Source organism: Nomascus leucogenys, chromosome 1a (assembly GCF_006542625.1).
Source record: "Nomascus leucogenys isolate Asia chromosome 1a, Asia_NLE_v1, whole genome shotgun sequence".
In the NCBI taxonomy this organism is placed as follows: Eukaryota; Metazoa; Chordata; class Mammalia; order Primates; family Hylobatidae; genus Nomascus; species Nomascus leucogenys.
The window spans coordinates 37,252,978-37,277,631 of record NC_044381.1 but is presented as its reverse complement, the minus strand read 5'-3'; the positions used below and the strand labels follow the sequence as shown (position 1 = coordinate 37,277,631).

At 38.6% G+C, this 24,654-nt stretch overlaps 1 protein-coding gene, 1 non-coding gene and 1 pseudogene across 2 annotated transcripts in view; all 3 read right to left on the bottom strand.

Annotated features, from left to right (window-relative positions):
* Positions 1-15,453, bottom strand: part of LOC100601821 (ankyrin repeat domain-containing protein 18A-like) — a 52,003-nt gene extending 36,550 nt beyond the window's left edge. Inside the window, 7 exon segments of the mRNA XM_030797364.1 lie at positions 2,473-2,540; positions 5,452-5,589; positions 6,392-6,498; positions 10,794-10,967; positions 11,130-11,244; positions 15,247-15,413; positions 15,415-15,453. Of these exon segments, the coding sequence (XP_030653224.1) occupies positions 2,473-2,540; positions 5,452-5,589; positions 6,392-6,498; positions 10,794-10,967; positions 11,130-11,244; positions 15,247-15,413; positions 15,415-15,453 (808 nt within the window).
* LOC115836037 lies at positions 3,665-3,767 on the bottom strand. Its single transcript, XR_004031039.1, has one exon. It is a non-coding gene; the product is annotated as a U6 spliceosomal RNA (small nuclear RNA).
* A 351-nt stretch (positions 15,454-15,804) lies between the features above and the next one.
* Positions 15,805-19,375, bottom strand: LOC115835439 (annotated as a pseudogene).
* Positions 19,376-24,654: the final 5,279 nt, after the last annotated feature.

Below are 24,654 nucleotides of genomic sequence, written 5' to 3'. Positions count from 1 at the left end.
TGTCAAACATGCAAGCTTGTTAGATACTCTTTCTGCCAGGCATCATCCCTCTGCCTCCTTACCTGGCAAAGTTCCACTCACTCTACACACTTACCCTAAATCCTACCCACATTTTAGAAGATTGCATTCATCACCACAAACGTAAAGGTGCCTGGCACATACGGAACATGATACATATGTAATAAATAACTATAAGCTCCCAGATGACATTGGACACACAGTAAGCACTATTTCAGATAGTAAATAAAATAAATAACAGTGGTAATAACAGTCTCCTAACTCTAGTTTTTAAATGTATTTTGTAACATTGGAAAAATGCTTAGTCTATAACAGATGCATGATAGTTATTATTTAAGTGGACAAGTATTTGAATTAAAATATTTTTCTTTAAAATTCTGCTGAAAAAACAAAAATTAAATAGTTATCTATATTCTATTATGAGCACCTTAAAGACAAAAACTATGTCAATTCCATCTTTTTCTCCTGCAATTTGCCAAACCTAACTTATAGAAGTAGTTTGATAAATATGTACTAAATTAAAGGTGTCTTTATACAGTTCAGATTGTACAATGCATTAGGTGTTATATTTTTGTTATTGTGAACAATTTTTATAATTTTATTATAATTTTTTGAGCCTAGAGTTTGGCTACTGGAATATTTATTATGATTATCTCTTGCCTAATGGTAACGGAGTAACTTTTTTTTTTTTTTTTTTTGAGATGGAATCTTGCTCTGTCACCCAGGCTGGAGTGCAGTGGCACATTCTCGGCTCACTGCAATCTCCACCTCCCGGGTTCAAGCAATTCTCCTGCCTCAGCCTCCTGAGTAGTTGGGAATACAGGTGCCCACCCCCATGCCTGGCTAATTTTTGCACTTTTAGTAGAGATAGGGTTTCACCATGTTGGCCAGGCTGGTCTCAAACTCCTGACCTCAAGTGATCTGCCTTCCTTGGCCTCCCATGTGCTGGGATTACACATGAGCCACCACGCCCAGCCTGGTAACAGATTATTTTGTTCCAATAAAATTTCTATTATTATGATAACTATCCAGCACATAAAAAAACACAGCTTGTTCTAAGAAGTGAATATATCTCATGAAGTTCCAACTTACGGTGAATAAATTAAAAATAGACCTTGTTTGTATAAGAATATGTAACATAACTTCTGCTTCTGCATTCAGTAGGTATCTTCAAAAATAATCTTCTATTTGTATGGGTGCACACTGACTCAGTTTTATGGTTCTTATTGCCATTTGTTTATGGTATCACAAAGGGATATTTGAATTCCTAGTTCTAAAGACAGTTACTTTCTTAGTGACACAAATTCCTGTGTAATGCAGTTGACCCTTGAACAATGAGTTTGAACTGCAGGGGTCCACTTATATGCAGATTTTTCTTCTGCTTCTGCAACCCAGAGACAGCAAAACCAACCATTTTCTTCCTCCTCAGCCTAATCAACCTGAAGATGATAAAGATGAAGACCTTTGGGAGGATTCACTTATGTTTATGAATAGTAAGTATATTTTTTTCTTTTCTATGATTTTCTTTATAACAGCTTCATTTCTCTAGCTTACTTTATTCTAAAAGCATAGTATATAATAATGCAACACATACAAATACGTGTTCACTGACTGTTTATGTTATCAGTAAAGTTTCCAGTCATCGGTAGGTTATTAGTAGTTACGTCTGGAAGGAGTCAAAGTTATACTCAGATTTTCGACTCCACAGGGATCAGAGTCCTTAACCCCCACAATATTCAAGAATCAACTGTAATTAACATTTATTTACTAAATGCAAACCATTTACTATAAAAATTAAATAGAAGATCCATTTGCATAACAAGTCCAATTTGTAACAATGTAATTATAGAGGAAAATGCAACATATTAACTTAATCTAATTTCTTATTGATATTAATACAAAAATATGTAGAATTTCAGGGATCATAAGTAGGTAAATGAATTTTTTCAGACAATACTGTTTGAGACTGAGAATTAGCCACAACTAACTTCTTAAATAACTCTGAATTCTAAACAAATTAAAAAAAATTTATATATAAACATATATTTTAAACTGCTCTTTTATGATTAAAAATATGTAATCTTACTTTTTTGTTTTCTTTGGAGATAGAGTCTTGCTTTTCCATCCAGGCTGGAGTGCAGTGGTGCAATCTCAGCTCACTGCAACCTCCACTTCCCGGGTTCAAGTGATTCTCCTGCCTCAGCCTCCCAAGTAGCTGGGATTACAGGCGCCCGCCATGACACCCCGCTAATTTTTGTGTTTTGAGTAGACATGGGGTTTCACCATGTTAGCCAGGCTGGTCTCAAAATCCTGACCTCATGTGATCCACCCGCCTCAGCCTCCCAAAGTGCTGGGATTACACGTGTGAGCCACCATGCCTGGCCTGTAATTTTGCTTTTTTAAAATCAGTAAGATCACCAAGGGAAATCAGAAATTTACTATCAGAAGTCTTACCTTGATTGTCATTTCGAAGATGATTTTTAAGTATCTTATTTTTATGTTCCAAAATTTGTTGTTGAATGCTATGCATAATAAACGTAATAAATAAAATTGGTATTTTAATAGTGATATGAAAAATCTTTACCAAACAGATTAAATTCTTAAAGCATTTCAGACAATATCAGAGCTAATATCAGAACTCTAATGTCCAATACACTTTAAAATTTTAAGCTCTATAAACTTATTAATCTTCTAATTAAAGAAGAAAAACAGGAAGTACTCATAAACTGAGAAAAGCATAGCTCAGTAAATTAATTCTAGTTAGCTAGCTTAACAGCCTGGAAACTGTCCTGCATTCAGAGTAAGTCCTCGCTCCGTAACCAATAGGTATTTTGTTTTCAGACCAGTTGCTTCTCTTAAGCTCCATGGCTTCTTCTAAAAAATAAAGATTTCACTACTTGATTTCTCTAGGTCGTTAGGAGGATGTAATGAGATAACACATTTAAATGTTCAGAGAAATAGTAAAGCAATGGAAAAATTTATTCTTGAACTGCATTGCTGAAACCATTTTGGAATCTCAAATAAAACCTGATGACTGTTTTTCCATAGGTTCTAATATTTGAATGTCATAGTTTTCAGAGAATATGCTAATTTTGGTTATATTAGTTCTATTCATTGTGGTTTGTAGTTCAGAGCATTTTAGCTAGTTCATAACTTGTAACTAAATTTATATATAAATATATTATTATCTCATCAAAACATATAACCTAATTGTCCCCTATTACTGAGCTCATCAATCACACCAAGGGCAGAAAACTAATAGGTGTCAAAACCCGGCTGGGACAACTACCATTCCTTCTCTACCTCCTCAAACTTAGAGCCAGCAGGTCTGTGTTAGAGGCTGCATCTTCTTGGTCCTCTCCAACTGACATACAAGACAAAGCCCTGCTTGTATTGTTTTTCAGTTCCATGAAAGAGATGCAAGTTGATGTTTCCTTATTTCCAAGTCATGTATTAACAACATAGTTGCATGTAACATCTCATGTGCTACTCAGCTCTGTTCTTATTTCACAGATCACCTTACATGAATACTTTTATAATGATCATAATAGCAATTTCCATCTCGGGTGTCTTCTGTTTTGGTTTGACTCACATTGTTTCCTAGAAGCTAGTTAACAAATAGTCAAATGACCTTCTGGGGACTGTGCAACATGTGGAATGCTTTCTGAATTTGCATGCCCTCCTTAGGCAGCAGACATGCTTATCTGTTCTGTATTGATCCAATTTTAGAATATGTGCTGCTGAAACAAGTATAAAGCACTGTTTTATACATGGATACTGATGAGTCATGGGTAAGGCTTAGCTCTGTTAAATCCAAATTACCTACTTTAGATACAGAGAATTCTATTGAATGACTTCCTGTGAGGTAAAATTTTAAAATATTTTAAAAACTTGAGGTAGAGATGCAAGTAGGCTGAGAGATTTTCATTATTATGGAAACACATTACTTGAGGGGCCAACTCCAATTTGGTGCCCATTACTCTATTGAAGGATAATGTGGAACCTTCTGCTATCTAACAAAAGCTGCTACACAGGTCAGAAAAAAGCCTCAAGGTACAGATGTGATAACAAAAGGCAAAGGGACCTCTCCTCTCTTCCTGAAACATTATTTAAACATCCCTAACTGTTGAATACAATCCCAATTAATATTTGCTAGAGAAAAAATGGACACTGGTCTCAAAGGGTAACATACCATGAAGGTATAGGCTAAGCTTAGCCAAGAGGTGGGCTACAAATAAGATTTTTAGTGTTGGGGGAAGGTCAATTTACTCACTATGTGTGTGGGTAGAGCCAGGAGGCCTCGCTGCCAGAGCAGGGTGCTGGGAACAATGGCTGAGCCTATGTAGATGAACTAAAAAACACTGTAGCTGTGGACCGGGCACAATGGCTCATGCCTGTAATCACAGCACTTTGGGAGGCCGAGACGGGTGGATCATGAGGTCAGGAGATTGAGACCATCCTGGCTAACATGGTGAAACCCCATCTGTACTAAAAATACAAAAAAAATTAGCCAGGGATGGTGGTGGGCGCCTGTAGTCCCAGTTACTTGGGAGGCTGAGGCAGGAGGATGGCATGAACCCGGGAGGGGGAGCTTGCAGTGAGCTGAGATTGTGCCACTGCACTCCAGCCTGGGCTACTGAGCAAGACTCCATCTCAAAAAAACAAAACAAAACAAAACACTGTAGCTGTGGACTCTGTGTATGAGTCACCATGAAGAGTGATGAATCTGAATCAGTAAGGGCATCCTGGTGGCAAAAGTCAATCATTACCAGATTGCAGGATCAGTTACAATGGCAGCAATACAGCAAGTGAATCAATGGAAACAACAGAATGACTAGAATGGCCTTTTCCCCCCTTCTTCTGACTTGTAAAGCAAGATTCTACCTTGGGCTTAGGGAACCCATTAGCTTTTTGAAAAATTCAAAGGAGGAAGGCATAGGAGAGAGCCCCAGGGGATAATACAAGATTTTCTGCTAAAGTGGACATTTCAAGACCTAATAACTAATTAGAAAAGTCAGGCCAGGCATGGTGGCTAGCAGTTTGCGAGGCTGAGGCAGGAGAATCACTTCAGCTCAGGAACATGAGTAACATAGTCAGACGTTGTCTCAAAAAAAAAAAAAAAAAAAAAAAGAAAGAAAGAAAAAGTAAAAGATGTGACATTATTTCTATCTCACATATAAGGGTTATATTTGGAATAAAATGAACAACACTGAGATCCCTAGTGATAAAGGTCTTTAAAAGTCCGGAAAGAATCTTGCACTCATTGCTACTTCTAACTAGTCTAGATTTCTGGCTAAAAAGTGGACTAACTTGTTGCCATTCCAAACTACCTCAACCAAATTATGAACTGTCACCTAATATATAAGATGCAATAGTTGTAATTATTTTAAACCTTAATTTAGTATTAACCGGCCTTTTAATATAAGCACATACCTTCTCAAATCACAACAAACAGCATAATCCTCGGCTGTTTGGCCAAACATGTCTTGAGAAAAGATATTTATATTTTGTTGAAGGAGGAGGCTGATGATATTTGATGAGCTATGCTGTACTGCAAGCATGAGGGCTGTTCTAAAATAATAAATAAATAACAGCACTCAAGAACTTTAATAAAGATATTTAATTGGCAAATTGGATACACTTTACCAATTTCATATCTTGCCTGTCAGGACAGACATAATAACCATTTACATGTACTAGCTTATGTGTATGTATAAGCATCTTGGGTGCTCAAGTGTTCATCTTGGTAAATTACCACCAAGGCTAAAAGGCAGGGACAACAAGCAAGCTTCATGTCCCATTGGGATATGACATAATACAAGTTGCTAATTTATAGTCCTTTGATGGCCAAGAAACTGTGCTGAGGTCACTTATCTAAAGTAGGCAAAGATTTAGATGAAGATTTTCCCATTGCTTTCCTAGTCTGATATATTGTAATTCAAAGTCAGCTAGGGATCAAATAAGTAAGAGCTATCTGCAGACTGAAAACAACAGCAACAACAACAACAACAACAATAATAATAATAATGATGATAATGGTAATAGTAGTAGTTGTAAACTGAAAGTTAAAGTCTACACTTTATAAAATTAATAAAATACAAAACCCCTTTAGCTAATATAAGATTACAGGACCAAAAACATCAAATTACAAATAACAGTCTATAAGAGAAGATGAATCTTACTATATACTGTTTTTTATGCTGCTCAGTCCAAATAACTGCTTTTCTACCTAACTGATTATTCGTGTTATTTTTTACTATATGCCAATAATTATAAGTTTAATCTTACTAACATTTCCGACTTGAGTGACTCTTACCACTCGAGAACACTCAGGTTTTTAGGGAAAAAAAACAAAAAACAAAAACTATTGCACCTTCTGAAATTGTCAACGGCATGTACATTTGCCTGGTTCTTCAATAAAAATTCCACCATATGCTGTCTCCCAGAATTTATAGCAAACAAAAGTGGAGTGTTTCCCTCCTGTAAGAAAGCAAAAACAATCTATAATTCACAAAATTATGTATTTCAGAACTGAACTAAAAATCTTCTATAAGATGCTATGAACTTAAACATGCAATGTAGAAAGAAAGTAAATGCAAAGCCTTCCCGTCCTTTTCACTCCTCTGTGCTTTCCCACACACTGCCTTGCAAACAACCCTCCTCTGCCTCCCCACGTTAACTTCGGTCATCTCCAAAACTCCCTTTATTTACCAGTCCCAAAAATCCTTGCTTCTGTCTCAGCATTTAGCACAGTAATTGTAATTATTTCATTGTTTCCCACTGAAACCAAGAGCTTATTGAGGGTAAGGACTGTATCTTTTTTCTCTATAACCCTAAAACCTAAGACATAGTAGTGAATGCTTTAAGTTTTTAAAATAAATTAATGATCTAAATTATTATCTCTAGAGCAGTGTTTCTTAAACTATATTTCAAAGAATATTTGTTTTACCAGAGAACTGTACCCCAACAAAAAGATTCCATGATCATCTGCATTTGAGAAGTATTACAAAACTATATTACAGGGCCAACAATCTAGAAATCCCTTGAACTTTGCCTAATCTCAATTTGACAATACTTTTTGTGGCAAACATTAACATTTTAGGAAATAGAATTTCAGGGATACAGTTGCCAGATCTTCCCAATACAAGTGGAGGTTTCCTCTGGGTGGCACAAACTTGCTTGATTTACTTCTATCAATGGTGTCAGGATGCCAATGTCAGGCACTCCTGATCCAAAGGGGCCACTAAGGAAATGAGCTCTGAATTAAGAGAGATTGGCTTCAAATGCACTTATTTTCCTTATTATTAAATAGTCCATGGGATTTTTCCTAATACAAGAGGATAGATTTTTATCTTAACTATTAGAAAGCTCAGTATGTTCTGTGTAAGAGAGACCGGTTAAAAATTTTTGAAAATAAATATTAAAAAGCAAAGCTCAGTAAGAAATTCTATTCTCAATTATAATGATAATCCTGGGATGCTAATGCAACTTTACTTTTTAAATCTATTTGTATTGATTTCCATTTAAATTGCTATTTAACTTTTTTTTTTACTTTAGGCAAAATATAAATCAGAAATAAAAATACAATGGCTTATCAAAAAAAGTTCTAATACTGATGTATAGGGCTTATTTCTAGCATAATAAAAGCCAGTAAGTCACTTGCACTTTTTTCTTTTTCTTTTTTTTTTTTTTTTTTTTTGAAATGGGGTCTCACACTGTCACCCAGGCTGGAGTGCAGTGGCATGATCTCCACTCACTGCAAGCTCCACCTCCTGAGTTCACGCCATTCTCCTGCCTCAGCCTCCCAAGTAGCTGGAACTGCCGGTGCCTGCCACCACACCTGGCGAATTTTTTGTATTTTTAGTAGAGACGGGGTTTCACCGTGTTAGCCAGGATGGTCACCATTTCCTGACCTCGTGATCTGTCCACCTCGGCCTCCCAAAGTGCTGGGATTACAGGCATGAGCCATCGCACCCAGCCATCACTTGCATTTTTAAGGGACATTGCTGAGAAGAAAGATATAATGTCTGCAATATTCATAATCTATCCACTTCTCAGCGGGAATAACCTAAAAAGGCTTCTAGGCATTCTTATGAGCAGATGACTATTTGTGGTATAGATATAAAAAAAGAGTTAAAAAAACTTCTGAATTCTAAAATTCAACTCTATAATTGAGGGACTTATATAAACTATAGATTATATATTATGAACCAATATATGCTGTCTTGAAAACCTTGAAATCTTTATGAAGACATACTATAAAAAAGGAGTTGTAAACTCAAATACTTATAAGGATGAAGGAGGTTACCTAAGTAAGTGAAGTACTCAGGTGGGCACAGTAGCAAACTGGAGAATACGTGCCTCCTACACAGGGCAACCTCTGCGTAGCAGACCAAGCAGTGATGCGGTTCAGGGGACACCAGATTTATTCTTAAGCCTGAGGTCCAGATTTCTGCATGAGTCCACTGAAGTTTACATGTTGACTCAATTCAAAGAGGCAAAGAACAAATCTATATGCCACATTTAGACTATAGCCCTTGTGTTTTTATATTTGCTATGAATGTGTTGCTAAATGATTGTGTATAAACCAAGTATTTGCATGTGGAACTTTTTCTTTCTCTAGTGTCATATGTTTAACAAAAAAACTCAGGCCCTGATATACACATAATAAAAATTGCTGTTAACACGCATAATACCCAACTCAAGAATTTTCCCAACATTTATTCATTTGCAATCTATGTGTATATAATTTTCCCAGATTGTTAACCAAATAGACAATTAGTTCATAGGAATGCTGAAACTAAATTATTAAAAGAATTCCTATTATATTCTCACTGACTTCAAGGATTTCAGTGTTTAAAACTGACATCCTGATAATGCCAAAGCTCTATAAACTTAATAGACTTACTGAGATAGTCCCTAATACAACTGCAACTGAAAAAAAAAGGTTCAAGATTTGCTACTGATCTGATTGAGAAAATCTCACTTGTAATGAACACTTGTTGACACAATCGCTTGAATGGTGACAAAGGAACATGAAATTGTGAAAGGGCCAGTCTCTACTTATTGAAAGATTACCCACAAGTAAATTGCTAAAGACTTTCTGAATGGCAGTGAATGATTCCTGGTGGGAAGCAAAAGGTGTTATTCTGTAAGCTGAGAGATATTGCCAATGATATTTCCTTTCACTTCCCAGTCACAAACGTAGAGAAAGACAGATAAATCAGGTTAATGTTATTGGAAAAGAGAACTTTGAAGAAAGTAGCACCTATCAAATGCCAACTCTTTCAGAGATTTCTTATGTCTTTGAGATACAGGAATTTATATACTGCACTTATCTATTCTGTGCTTCTTAATCAGGAGTGTATTCGAACACTGAGGTTTTTTGTTTTTTTTTTTAATTTTTGCTCCTCTTGTTGTAAGAGACAAGAGTCTTACTATGTATTTTTAGTAGAGACTGGGTTTCACCGTGTTAGCCAGGATGGTCTCCATCTCCTGACCTCGTGATCTGCCCGCCTCAGGCTGGACTCAAACTCCTAGGCTCAAGCAATCCTCCCACCTCAGCCTCCTGAGTAGCTGGACTACAGGAACATGCCACTGTGCATGGCTTCAAGAAAATATTTTTAACCATACATGTTCAGAACTTATTAGATCTATTACATCAAAATCCTCAGGGGAAAGCCTACACTTGTAGACTTTTAACAAAATTTCCCCAGGTCACTGTAATGCACAATTCTAGCTGAGAATTACTGCAGCAGACAATCACTTCAGTTTCATCTCTCACCCACATTGCCAATATCCTTTATTAGCTTGGGATGTGGCCAGAGAGAAGAGTATGAGATAGAGTTATGTATTAAAACTCCAGTTAATTTTCCTGGGTGTGGGTATAACAGGGACAAGTAAACTCAAAATCCCAGTTGATTTTGCTATTTATAAGCTGCTTATCTCCCACCTTCCCACTAAGATATTCTAGATTTGAAAGGAGAGTTTAGACTCTTAGCTAAGTGGCTGTTTTTGCCAGGATGGGCAATAAGTCAGTTACTAATTTGTTCCACCTTTTGCTGAAGTGTTTCTCACTTCATCACCATCTATTCACTGCCAATCTGGTTTCCTCAGAGTCCTCTAAAAATTAATATTTAGGCAAGTTTCAGTCACTCTTTCTACCAAACAAAAAATGATTACCCCAAAGCTGAAGAGCGCTTTGTCTCAATACATAAACTGGAAAAACAACAAACTAAAAAACAACACCTCTTCTTGGCATTTTCCCTCATTACCTAATTTCCAAGTGACCTGCATGTTTTTGATTGCTCTCCTTTTCCCTTCCTATTTTTCCCTCCCTATTTTTCCCTCTTAAACCTTGCCCATGAAAGACACATCCATTTTTTTAGAAAACCGTCAGCAGCAGCAGCAAGACTTCCATTTATTGTAAGTTGCTTTAGTTTTGAGTTTTAAGATAAAGCCTATTTCCAGGGAAAATTTTTTCCTGTGATGTTTTTACACTAATTAGAAAAAAAAATACACCTGGGGTAGGAAACAAATACTTGAAGAAGTTTTACCTTAACAAATTCACAAATACTTCCCATAAGTGCACTAAAATAGCTGTGCTCTCTAATGCTTCTTTAAAAGTATCAATATTTAAAGTAAAATTTTAGACAATTAAGTTATTTCAAAACATTTTCATTCAGGAAAACTTGAGTTCCAAATATGAAAAATTGACTCTTACCTATGTCAATGTTAAAACAAACATTTTGAAAAGAAAGTTGATTGATCTGTACCTTCTTTAGTGCTTCAATATTTGCACGGTGGGAAAGCAGTTTTTCTGCCAGTGAAGTCCCCGTATTATACACAGCATAATGGACAGCAGTGTTGCCGTAGATATCCTTAATGTTTGGACTGGCATCATGTTCCAGGAGAATAATGGCACAAGCCTCTTCCTGGCAGTGTATAGCCTATTAGTGTTAGATAAAAAATTAGACTATAAATTCTAATAATTCAAAATACGTATTCCACAGGTTCCACCAACTAGCTATATTTAAATGAGACAAATTCATTTTAATTCTCTGTATTTAAATCAAGTGCATTTCATGCTGAAAGAGTTGGCTACTATATGCCTTCATTAAAGGCGTCCTGCTTAGTCTGTCACAGACGTCAATTTGGCATCTTCTGCCCAGCAAGAGAGTGACCACTTCCACATGGCCATGGGCACAGGCCAAATGTAGAAGAGTCCTAGGAGAGTGAGAGGAGTTGTCAGGAAATGTAGCGCAGTATCTCAAAACCTACAATGGTTCATGTAATTGTAAACATTGAATGGCGTGTTACTCCTCTGCCTTCAAAACAAATAATTTTCTTTTGAAGAAAGTACAATATTTATTAGCTCTTACTTCTCCCTACCTTAATGAAACAGCAGCCTATTTGGATAGAATGAGCTTGGTGTTTGGATTCAGTTCAACTAGGGTTTGAGTTCCACTTTGAACTCGGTCACATACCAGCTATTGCTTAGCCTTTCTGTGCCTGAATTTCCTCATTAATAAAGATGACAACAACAGCTAGCTCACAGGACACCACTGTGATGCTTAAATGAGACTCTATGTAAAGCATTTAGAACCATTTCCAGAACAAACAACAACTCAATAATTGTTAGATTTTTGTTTGTTGAGACACAGTCTTGCTCTGTTGCCCAGGCTGGAGTGCAATGGTGTATTTATGCCTCACTGCAGCCTGGAACTCGTAGGCCCAAGCAATCCTCCTGCCCAATCTCCTGAGTGGCTGGGACCACAGGAGTGTACTAGCATAATCAGCTAATTTTTAAAATTTTTTTGTAGAGTAGGAATGTCACTTTGTTGCCCAGGCTGGTCTCAAACTCCTAGCATCGTGGGAACTTCCCACCTCAGCTTTCCGAAGTTCTGGAATAACAGGTGTGAGCCACGCACCCAGCCAGATGTTATAATTATTACTATTACTACTACTTAACAAAAACATTTTAATTAAGTAAAATGATACAACTATTGCTATTTTGCAGGATGATTTAAAGATTAGGTCACATTTTAGCATATCTGATATTGGAATGGTATTTATAATTCATAATTTTTTATAACTATAATTGGTAACATTTAAAAAATCATCTTATTAATATAGAAAATAGTAGCATATCACACAATCCATGAGGCCTTACATTAAGTAGAATACTGTATACACAGAAGGTCTAGGGCAGTTCTAGGCATCTAACTGACACTTAAATACATTTTAATTCCTGAAAGTACCATGGGGAAAGAGCACTGAAATAAGAACATATTTTTTAAACAAATTACTTCTTACTTTGATTTTTTAAAATGTGAAGCTGGCCGGGTGTGGTGGCTCACGCCTGTAATCCCAGCACTTTGGGAGGCCGAGGTGGGTGGATCTCTAGGTCAGGAGTTCAAGACCAGCCTGGCCAACATGGTAAAACCCCATCTCTACTAAAACTACAAAAATTAGCTGGGCATGGTGGCAGGCACCTGTAATCCCAGCTACTCAGGAGGCTGAGGCAGGATAATCGCTTGAACCTTGGCAGGAGAGGTTGCAGTGAGCTGAGATCACACCACTGCACTCCAGCCTAGGCGACAGAGTAAGACTCTGTCTCAAAAACAAAACAAAACAAAACAACCGTGAAGCTAAAGGAAACTCATGATTGAGATGAACAGGTATGGCTCATTTTAGTCAACACTTAGATTTACAGAATATATGCAAATCAGACTTTCCAATTATTAATATTAGTATTTAAGACTGATAAATTTTCAAAAGGGCAGTTAAAGGTTATCTCTTATTGTTTTCTACCTTCAGAAATGCTTTTGTTTGAAAGGTGGGAGGAAAAGCTTCAATAAGATTGAGTCCTACTATTCCCATTTTAAATCTCTCATCTTGCTGAGGCAGAACAGGTAAACATAAAGTTTTTAAGTATGGAAGGGTCCTGGGAGATAGTGCAAAGTGTCTGCTACATAACATATTCAGGTTATGTTTGACGAATAAATGGATTGATAGAATACAGTTGGGGAGCTCAATATTTTTAAATACAACTTCTATAAACCAATATTTTTGTGATAGTAATAATATTTGCTATTTGTTATTTTTATAAGACTACAACTATAATGAAATGATTAATCATTGTTTGCCTATATGTAATGAATCTATACATAAGAAAAACATATATACATAATAAAGTATATACATAAAATCTGCAAGCAGATAAAAAGATTCCCTTTTTACTTCTGAAGAAGCTAAAAGTTCAAACAAGATAACAACCCTCACAATAATAATGATAAAAAATAGGGAGAAATTATTTTTATCTGTACAAGATTCACATTTCTCTCTTCCCAAAATTTATTCCATTAATAATAAATTTTTACTAGAAATTTTATAAATGCTCACTTCAGAAATCAAAGGTAAGAAAAAGGAACAAAAAACTTTTAAAATACAAATGCTCAGAAGTTACTATTTTGTACATAGTTTTGCCTAATACGAGACCATAGTATGTTTGTGTGTATGTGCAAGCAAACTGATTTGTTTTTCCTCATTGGCTGTAACAAAATGCATCTTCACACATCAGCATACTTCTCTACCTATTGCCACCTTCAGTGGCCACATATCCATTCTATGGGTTCTTGTTAACATAAATGCTGGGAAAAAAAAGTGCATGTATCTCTATTTTCTGAAGGTATTTTAATACAATGGAATTGATGGATAAAGGGCATATACATTTTTAAAATGTGGTAATTATCTCCAAATTATCCACTTGAAAAGTCATCAGCAACTTAAACTTCAAGCAGCAGTGTAAGTGCCACTGCTCTTTATTCTCACAAACTCTGTGGATAGAAAACAGTCTCATCCCTCTTTTAACTTAAATTCTCTTATGAGAAACACTAAGGAATTTTTCCTATTACATAAGTAACTTGTGGAGCTGCAAAAAGTATACTTTGCTCACTTTTAGAGTTCTTTTCTTGTGGATTTGATTGGAAAGAATTCCCTGTAAAATAAAGATGTGCTTTTTATCTGTATATAACTGATATATATAACATTATATTAGTCATATATACAATTTGTTATACATATAATCAGTAATATATATATTATATATAATAAAGAATAAATTCCCTGTAGGATGAAGATACACTTTTCATCTGAATACATATTTTTATATATTAGTAAAATATATATAGTAAATATTTTTCAAGTGTGTTATCTTTTGTTAATTTTTTTCTGATACACAGGGGATTTTAATTTTAATTTGCTAAATCAACCTTCAGAATGCCTGCATGTGAGGTCATTCTTAGGAAGGCCTCTGTTAACGTAAAATGTACCTGTATAAATAAGTCTTTGTGTTTTCTTCTGGTACTTTTCTCATTTTGCATATGTAAAAATTTCAGTCTGAATTCCATCAGGAACTCATTTTTGCGACACAAAATTTCGTTAGTTTTCTTCACATAGCAGGCATTTTATTAATAACTCATCCTTTCCTACTCATCTGAAATGTTACCATTATCAATTCCTGTGTATATATCTTACATATATTTCAGTGTTTTTGGATTTCCTATTCTGTTCATTTATATGTGTTTTTAGCTGTTAGTAAATAATTAAGTGTGGGAATTAATAGCACATTTTGATATCTAGAGGAGCAAGTCTTTTTTCACTCCATTATAAAATTTTTTTAATGTCATCACAATGGTAAGATAGACAGCAAGTGTCATGCAAAAATGATAAAACCTTGATGTTTTCATTCGGTTTATGTAAAACTGATAAACATATTAAGAGCTCACATTTTGAGAAAACCGAGTCTTCTCATTCAAGGAACCGACCTCCCACTTCCAAGTGTCCCTCTAAGAAGCCCCAGTAAAGAACCTATCTACCTAGGTGGATTCGGATGTAAAACCGACACAGGGTTTAATCTGAGAACTCTTCGCCTACTGAAAATGGCTCATGGTATTTTTGACATGGGAATGAGTTCTCATTAGGCACCTCCCTATCATGTATATGGCTCCATGTTTTAAACGTGGATATACTTAACTTTGTGAGTTAAATCACTCAAATTATCCACCAAGCGCTACAGGCGGGAAATTGCCAGAGATGGAAAGCAGCTGAGGCTCCGTTTGGCTCCGCGGCTCGAGGGTCCCGGCGACCTCCAAGGCCCCCGCCTCAGGAGCTACGGGGAAACCGGGCCTGGGGGCCCCCTCCCACCGCGGGCTGAGCCCCCGCTACCTGTCCTTTCTGTCGCGGGCGTCCAAGTCCCGGAACCTGCGAGTCAGGCAGCGCTTCACCTCCGCGGCGTCGCCCTTGATGGCCGCCCTGTGGATCTTCCGCAGTTCCCAGTCCGCAATGTGGTACCCCCGACCCGTGTACTCTTGGTCCATGGAGCTCAGGAGCGCCAGGGCCCAGGCGTCTCCCGAAACTGAAGAGCTTCCTCATGGTGGGGACTTCTCCTCAGACGCCCAACCACCCGCTCCTGAGCCGCCGCGGCTCCTCCTGGCCTTTCCACCCCAACCTAGCTCCAAATCCGAGATCCCCCTCCCCACCCCGCGATCCACCCCTAAATCCAAGATCCACCCCCAAACCCGCGATCGACCCCCAAACCCAAGATCCACCCCCAACCCCGCGATGTAGCTCAGAATCCGCGATCCAGCCCGGTCCACCACAGCCTTCAGCAGCGACAATCGCAGCCTCCGACCTCTGAGACCCAATGAGCTCAATTGAGCCGTTACTCGCGCGCCGGCAGCTGGGCGCTCCGACTTCTCAGACCGCGTGAGCCCAGAAAAGCGGTTAGGCGCGGGCCTGCAGCTCAGCGTCAGCCCGGACTCCGGAAGCCGCTGTCGAGCTCCCGTGGCCGGCAGAGGGCGGCTGCAGCTCAGGCGCAGGCGCCGCTGGCTTGCGGGTTCTCCTGGGCTCGCGGGGGACATCCGGGAACTGCAGGCGCGCATCCCTTCCCGCCTGAGGGCACGCCTGGCCCTGACTCCCGCCCCTCTACTCCTCCGAAGAGAGATCCCGGCCGCTCCAGGGGCCGTCCGCAGCCACCGGGGATGGGGCTGAGGGTCGGTTCCTGCCCCGGTGCAGCCGCCGCCGGGCAGACCGCCTGGCTTGGCCACAGCCACGGCGACATCTAGCCCCGGTTCTGCGAGGCTGGGCGCTGCAGCCAGCTTGGGAGTTGCCCGGCGCCTATAGCTGGGCGCCCAGGTGGTGGAGCATGGCCTGGGCGGCCTCTGGATCGCGAGTGCCCCTGGCCTGAGAGCCCGCCAGACCCTGCCCCCGCCCGGCTCCTCCTCTGCCAGAGCTGGAGACCTCTAGCCAGGGGCCCTCTGCAGCCACCGGGGATGGGGCTGAGGGCCGGTTCCCGCCCCTGTGCAGCTGCTGCAGGGGAGACCGCCTGGCTTGGGCGCAGCCACGGCGACGTCTAGCCCCGGTTCTGCGAGGCCTGCGAGGTTCATGGAGACCTGTGAAGAATTTGGAGGAAGGAAATGAAATTTTCCGAATTACAAAACCTACTTTAAAAGCAGAGTAGATAATGAATTGGAAGAGACACAAGTGATAGTGGATAGCAGGAAGATGGTGGTACAGACCAGGTCAAAGATGAGTATCTGCAAGCAGGGCAGTGATTGTGGGCATGGAGGGGAGTTGTTTTATGTAAAATGCACTGGACTTGGTGATTATTGGAATATAAGGGATGACTCCTGAGTTTCCGGCTGGGGGAATGTAGTAGGAATTGGTGCCTTTCACTTAAAAATAGCACCTAGGATGATAGCACTTAGAAGATTGCATTCAGCATGGGGGAATAGGTTTGAAGAGAGGAATTAGTTTTAGATTTTGAATATTTGTATGTGAATTGCCTCTGGGACATTTCAGGTGAAGTCTAGAGAAAACTACGCTGATATTGCACAGGAGCACTGTCTAGGCTCTCAAGATAGACTTGAGTCATCAGGATGATTCAAGACATATGTGAAGCCCCCGACACCACTTAAAGAGTCAAAGAATGTTTCTAAAGGGGAGGAAGTCTAAGTACTGAGCCCAAGGGAAACATAAGGGTTTTTTTTTTTTTTTTTTTTTTGAGATGGAGTTTTGCTCTTGTCACCCAGACATGGCATGATCTTGGCTCACTGCAACCTCCGCCTCCTGGGTTCAAGCGATTCTCCTGCCTCAGTCTCCCAAGTAGCTGGGATTACAGGCATGTACCACCATGCTCAGCTAATTTTTGTATTTTTAGTAGAGCTGGGGTTTCGCCATGTTGGTCAGGCTGGTCTCGAACTCCTGACCTCAGGTGATCCAACTGCCTCAGCCTCCCAAAGTGCTGGGATTACAGGTGTGAGCCACTGCGCCCAGCCCAGAAACATTAGTTTTTAAAAAGCAACAGAATGTTAAGGTGAAAGGTCTGGTTATTGTCAAGGGCCACAGAGAGATCAAGTCAGATAGGAATCAGTTGGATTTGATAAGGGGTTACTAGTGGCTTTGAGAAGATTAAGACTAGAGGGGCAAACATTTTTATATTTTGTGGCAAAGGAGATGCGGTCAAATTAGAGATTGGGGAAAAGGCGGAAAAATGTCTGCAAGGAGAGAAATCAATACTTTTCATTGAGTGCCTACTGGATGCCAGGTATAGATCTAAGTAAGCCCCAAATCCTGGAGTGATCTTCAATTTCTCTTATCCCACACTGGCAAGTCTTGCTGGCTCTAATATATTCCAGCTCATTGTATTTCTCTTCATCACCTCTGTGGCTAACATCCTTTTTTAGCCTAGACTTAATGTATTAGTTTCCTAAGAAGTCTGTGTTTCCAGTCCTGATTTGTTATAATGTATTCACCATACAGCAACCAGAATGACATTTGAAAAGAGTAAATTGGACCATTTCTCTCTCCTACTAACAATGAACTTTCCATGGCTTTCCATCACACCTAAGGTCCAAATTCCTTATAACAGCCTGCAAGGTACAAAGTGAGGCCCTTGAAGTAGCATCTTATAGCTTCTTTGCTCTCTTAGTTTGAGCCACACTTTGTTTCTGTTGATTGAATGCAACCCCAGGTGAGTTGAGGGGCATCTGTATTCATTGCTTTGTGAGAATTATCTATTAGGTTAAAGCAAAGTCAGTGACACATGTGGCTATTGAAATAATTTTACCATTTAAGAAAACTACCAAATCCCTAGAGTTTGTAGGTAGTTGGCAGAAAATAAAAGTGTTCCTGTGTTCCTGCACCTGTCCTTGATCTCCCTAATTGTGTAATCTCTTACATCATTATTTTTCCAGCTACCACACCTATATGTTGTGACTGCACAGGGTGAAAAAGTTTTAATCTCTCTAATGTTAACTCTTGATCAGTTGCCATAGCCATCTATTAGATTATATCTGGGCTTTGAACAGAATGTTTAATTTCATTTTATTAGAGTTGTGTGCTATTGATAGAGGATAAGAGAGGGCCAGGTAAGCTTGATGGTGTAGGTATTGATTGTCTTAACCTCCCTGAGCTCTAGATTTAACTTTTAGTCTTTTTTTATTGGACAGCTTCACATTTTCTAGGAATTTCAAATTCTATATAATGTTTGAATCTTCTCCAAGTTAGAAGGAGAAAATCTGTAATGGTCAATGTATATCAATTAAACTCTTCAGAATATGTGAGGTGATAATAATTACCATTTATTAAGTTCTGTAGGTCAGGAACTAAATGCTATTTTTTTTTTTTTCTTTTTGAGAGGGAGTTTCACTCTTGTCGCCCAGGCTGGAGTGCAGTGGTGTTCTCGGCTCACTGCAACTTCCGCCTCCCAGTTCAAGCGATTCTTCTGCCTCAGCCTCCCAGGTAGCTGGGATTGCAGGCATGCGCCACCGTGCCTGGATAATTTTTGTTTTTTTAGTAGAGGCGGGAATTCACCATATTGGCCAGGCTGGTCTCGAACTCCTGACCTCAGGTGATCCGCCTGCCTCAGTCTCCCAAAGTGCTGGGGTTACAGGCATGAGCCACCATACCTGACCCCTAAATGCTTTACAGTACAGAAATACTATGTTAGATTGTCTACTTTCGGGAGGAGGGGCAGCAGAAGGGGAGATCCTCTTATAAGGAAAAACTCCAAGTTTACATCCCTGTTATCTTTCCTCCAAATAGTTTCTGATAAAAGTTATTTGTTTATAAATTATGCTTTAATTAGAATTTGATGGCTTTTAAAAAACTTTTACTGACACTCAACATGTTTGTTTTTGTAGGAGCTGACTAAGGCTTTGGAACAGAAACCAGATGATGCACAATATTATCGTCAAAGAGCTTATTGTCACATTCTTCTTGGGAATTACTGTGGTAATTTTTCTTATAAAGTATATTGCCCCTTTTTAATAAGTTACTTGTACATTTTACCCATGACCAATTAATCAAACAAAATAAAGGTTGTCTTTGAGGATTTTTGAGTTGGTCTTTCATATAAGGTAAAGTAGCTCAAGTGTGACAGACATGTTGAGCAACACCTATTTAAATTTTATGGATGTCTCTTTTTCCTTCAGTGGGTGGATAATGTATATAGGTTTCATTCATAGTTATTGAGTAGGCTGATAAAGAATAGTATCACATTTGCTACTTGACAGAGTATTAAAATGAAATGCTTTTCTTTGTATTTTTTTATAAAAAAGAATGTGGCATGGTGGCTCACGCCTGTAATCCCAGCACTTTGGGAGGCCAAAGTGGGAGGATCACATGAGCCCAAGAGTTCAAGTCTAGCCTGGACAACATAGCAAGACCCTATCTATATTAAAAAATAATGTATTCCTGTACTGTGTAACTTTAAAAATTATTCTGATGAAGAATGTGGATAGGGAAAAACTGAATATCTTTTTTTTTTTTAGATGCAGTTTTGCTCTTATTGCCTAGGCTGGAGTGCAGTGGCACGATCTCAGCTCACTGCAGCCTCTGCCTCCTGGGTTCAAGTGATTCTCCTGCTTCAACCTCCCAGATAGCTGGGACTATAGGTGCCTGCCACCATGCCTGGCTAATTTTGTATTTTTAGCAGAGATGGGGTTTCACCATGTTGGCCAGGCTGGTCTCAAACTCCTGACCGCAGGTGATCCACCCACCTCAGCCTTTCAGAGTGCTGGGAGTACAGGCGGGAGCCACTGCACCCGGCCAAATTATATAAATGATGCTAATGAGAAAAGGAGATGAGTTTTGTCACACAGCTTTATTCACTGACCGAAGAGCTTTAAGAAGGAAGCTAAATGTTAAGCCAAAAGGAAGGTACAAGAGTAATATTTATTTGAATTCTGTGTTGGATTAGCTTTTCCTAATTTAAAACCATTTGGTGTTTCTATCAACTCGAAAACTTAGAAATCTAAAACTGATCTGTATTCTGTGTGTATTTACTAGAATCTGTAAATAACTGACAAAAAACCATCTTTTTCTTTTTTTTGAGACAGAGTCTCACTCTGTTGCCCAGGCTGGAGTACAGTGGCACAGTCTTGGCTCACTGCAACCTCTGCCTCCCAGGTTCAAGCGATTCTCCTGCCTCAGCCTCCTGAGTAGCTGGGACTACAGGTGCGTGCCACCACATCCGGCTAATTTTTAATTTTTTTTTTTTTAATAGAGATGGGGTTTCACCGTGTTAGCCAGGCTGGTCTCGATTTCTTGATCTCGTGATCCGCCTGCCTCGGCCTCCCAAAGTGCTGGGATTACACGCATGAGCCACCATGCCCAGCCAAAAACCCATCTTTTTCTACATAGTTGCTGTTGCTGATGCAAAGAAGTCTCGCGAATTCAATCCAAATAATGCCACTGCTATGCTGAGAAAAGGGTATGCAATAGCTACTCTTTTTGTTGAGCTTGGACTGTAAATAGGAGATATGTAATTGGTTGAATGAGTTCAGTGTAAGCTTTATAAGTAGTAAAATTCTGTATTTATAGCAGAGATATGATTCAATTTTAAATATAAAGTTATAGTTCTATTATTTTGTTAACCATAGTATGTGATGGAGATCTATAGTTAATATATTTAAAAATAGCGATGATTGAAATAACTGCAAGTTATAGATGAAACTGATGGACTTCACATTCTTTTTTTATTTAAAATTTGGAATTTACCATATTTAACTGACTAGAGGACATCCTATTCTTCAACCAAGCTGAATAGACTACATTTAATGGTGTGAAAGCTCTGTATCTATGTGCTTTATATCCCATCTTGTTTCTGTTGATAAGTGTAACTTTATTTTTTAAGTAAGAAACTGCTTTAATTCCTTTGTATATATTTTGGAATAAGCAAGTATGTACAATTAAAGTGAAATTCCTTCTGAAGTAAGTTCTAAAATTGAATTTTACTGGAAATTGTACTAGATGTTAACAGTATTTTAGAAAGTCTCTTGGCTTACTAACATATACTTAAAATAAATTTTTTCTTTCAACAATAGAAAATACTAAGATGTTTTTATTTAGAAAGAAGGCTATTTTCCAGATCTTGTGTGTGTGTTAATTTGTTTTAAATATGTTTATGCAGGATATGTGAATACCATTAAAAAAACTATGCTGCTGCTCTAGAAACTTTTATAGAAGGATAAAAATTAGTAAGTATTAAATTATGGTTTTATAAACTTATCCATTTCTGTCTTAAATGCCAAAGCTGAATTTTGTTAATGTTAATCTCAAGTTAATTACAGAAACCCAATACCTGTTTTTCTCACCTTAATTACATTTCATATTGATTGCAGATATGAGATCACTTAAAATTGGTTAAATTAGCCTTTCAGCATTTAAACCACAGATAAACTTACCATTAGAAGTAAAAAACTATATAGAAACACTTACCATGCTCTCTGTACTTAGTCTGGCTTTTTTTCTTTTCTTTTCTTTATTTTATTTATTTATTTATTTTTTGAGACAGAGTCTCGCACTGTCACCCAGGCTGGAGTGCAGTGGCGTGATCTTGGCTCACTGCAACCTCTGCCTCCTGGGTTCAAGTGATTCTCCTGCCTCAGCCTCCCAGGTAGCTGGGACTACAGCTGTGTGCCACCATGCCCAGCTAATTTTTGTATTTTTAGTAGAGGTGAGGTTTCACAATGTTGGCCAGGATGGTCTCGATCTCTTGACCTTGTGATCCACCCGCCTCAGCCTCCCAAAGTGCTGGAATTACAGGTGTGAGCCACCAGCACCTGGCCTGGCTTTGTTTTTCCTAATGGAGAAATGAAAGTTTAATTTGCTTTCTTGGTCAGAAGTCTGTTCATTTTAAGTTATTAAGAATGCTGAGATGGGAAATCTTAACAATAAGGTTTTTGTGGAGAAGTGAAGTGTACATTTGGATAAATTATAAGACAGTACAGAAGAAACCCAGAGTTTTGAGAGTATTGTTAGTTTTTAATGTTGTATTTTTGAGGGGAATATATGAAAATTATCACAGCATTGTGGATATTTAGACATATATAGGAATTGTGAGAGCAAGAATTTTAAAATCGGAAAAATACTAAGACAGAGGTTGTGAGTAATCCCAGAAAATTGTAGACTACATAATCCTACTTGTACTATTATTTTATCTTTATGTTATGATAGAGTTTTATCACAATTCTGTAAAGCAGTGGTTCTTAACTGGAAACAATTGTTTCCCAGGAAACTTTAGGCAATGTTTGAAGAGATTTTTGATTATCAAGAATGGTGGATGGGTGATGAGCTACTGACATCTAATGAGTATAAACCAGGGGGTGCTACGAAACATCCCATAATGGCCAGGACAGTCCTGCCCAACAGAGAAGTATCTGGTTCAAAATGTCAGTAGTGCTGAGTTAAGAAACTCTGCTCTTACGTATTATATGTTAAATTCTTACTCTGTACTGCTTTGAATGTTTGCTTTTCTGCTGTATACCTATTCAAAAAAGGGATTTTAGGCCTGATTACACAAATGGAAGCTACAAATTAGGAAAAGAAAGGTCTGGGTGACAGGGCTTATTGTCAAATTTGCTTATCCCAGTTTCAGTTTTGGTATGTGAATAATAGGGCTATTCAGTCAGGAAGACAGCATATCGACACTCCTAGCAAATTCCAGAGTCAAGTTATCTAGTGCCTTGATACATACTTGAAAACCCTGAAAAAACATGAGTCATACCATCCTCTACATTTTCTTTTTTTTTGAGACAAGGTCTCACTCTGTTGCCCAGGCTGGAATGCAGTGGTGTGATCTTGGGTCCCTGCAACCTCCGCCTACTGAGCTCAAGTGATTCACCCACCCCAGCCCCCCAAGTCACTGGGGCTATAGGCATGTGCCACCACATCTGACTAAATTTTGCTTTTTTTTTTTTGCAGAGACAGGGTTTCGCCCTGTTACAAAAGCTGGTCTTGAACTCCTGGGCTAAAGCGATCCACCTACCTCAGCCTCCCAAAGTGTTGGGGTTACAGGTGTGAGCCTTTATGCCTGACCTCATCCTCTACATTTCTAGGCCTTATTACTTTTAAGAGCAATAGAAAAGTTTCCTGCCTAAATTCCTTTCTTTTTTTTTTCTTCTTTTTGGACCTGGGGGCACAGCGCCTTACTCTTTCACCCAAACTTGAGAGCAATGGCACCATCATAGTTCACTGCAGCCTTGAGTTCCTGGGCTTAAGCTGTCCTTCTGCCTCTGCCTCCTGAGTAGCTGGGAATACAGGCATGTGCCATCACACTAAGCTAATTCATTAAACATTTTTTGTGTAGAGATGAGGTCTCGCTACATTGCCCAGACTGGTCTCTGAACTCCTGGCCTCAAGTGATCCTACTACCTTGGCCTCCCAAAGCGCTGGCATTACAGACATGAGCCACTGCACTTGGCCCCTAAATTCTTTTCTTGAGTTTTCTTTCTTTCTTTCCTTTCTTTCATTTTCTTTCCTTCCTTTCCTTCCTTTTTCCTTTCTTTCTTTTTCTTTCTTTTTTTTTTTTTTGAGACAGAGTCTCGCCCTGTCTCCCAGGCTGGAGTGCAATGGTGCATGGTGCATTCTCGGCTCACTGCAACTTCTGCCTCCCGGGTTCAAGTGATTCTCCTGCCTCAGCCTCCAGAGAAGCTGGGATCACAGATGCGTGCCACCACGCCCAGTTAATTTTTTATCTTTAGTAGAGATGGGGGTTTCATCATGTTGGCCAGGCTGGTCTCAAACTCCTGACTTCGTGATCCACCCGCCTCAGCCTCCCAAAGTGCTGGGATTACAGACGTGAGCCACCGCACCCGGCCGAATAATATCTTAATATCATGCCATTGACATTTATTCTCTAATTACTTCAGAGGTGGCCTTTAGAAGAAGGCCTCTTTGGTAAAATTGCTATTAAGGATATTTCACTAAAAAACAAATTTATCTTTAAATTTAAATCCAGGAAAAATTTAAGTTAAACTTTTAGGCTTCTATTTTTATCAGACAGGGTAAAAAATTTATAACTCAGAATATTACCTTTTCCCCTCTTTGTATGATAGACTGCTTGGTTTTAGTTACTGATTATTTAAAATAATAAGTTATTCAAACCCTCTTCTCTAGAGTATAGTGTGTGTGAGACAGTATATTTAAAATTTTTATTAAGGCCCATGTAGTTGTATTTCTTTTATAAATTAGTAAATTAGAAAATTTTGTTTTAAGAGATTTTTAATTTAAAATTTCCAGATTACTCTTGGCTGGAGTTAACTTGAATTAGTAGGCTTTTATTTAGAGTAC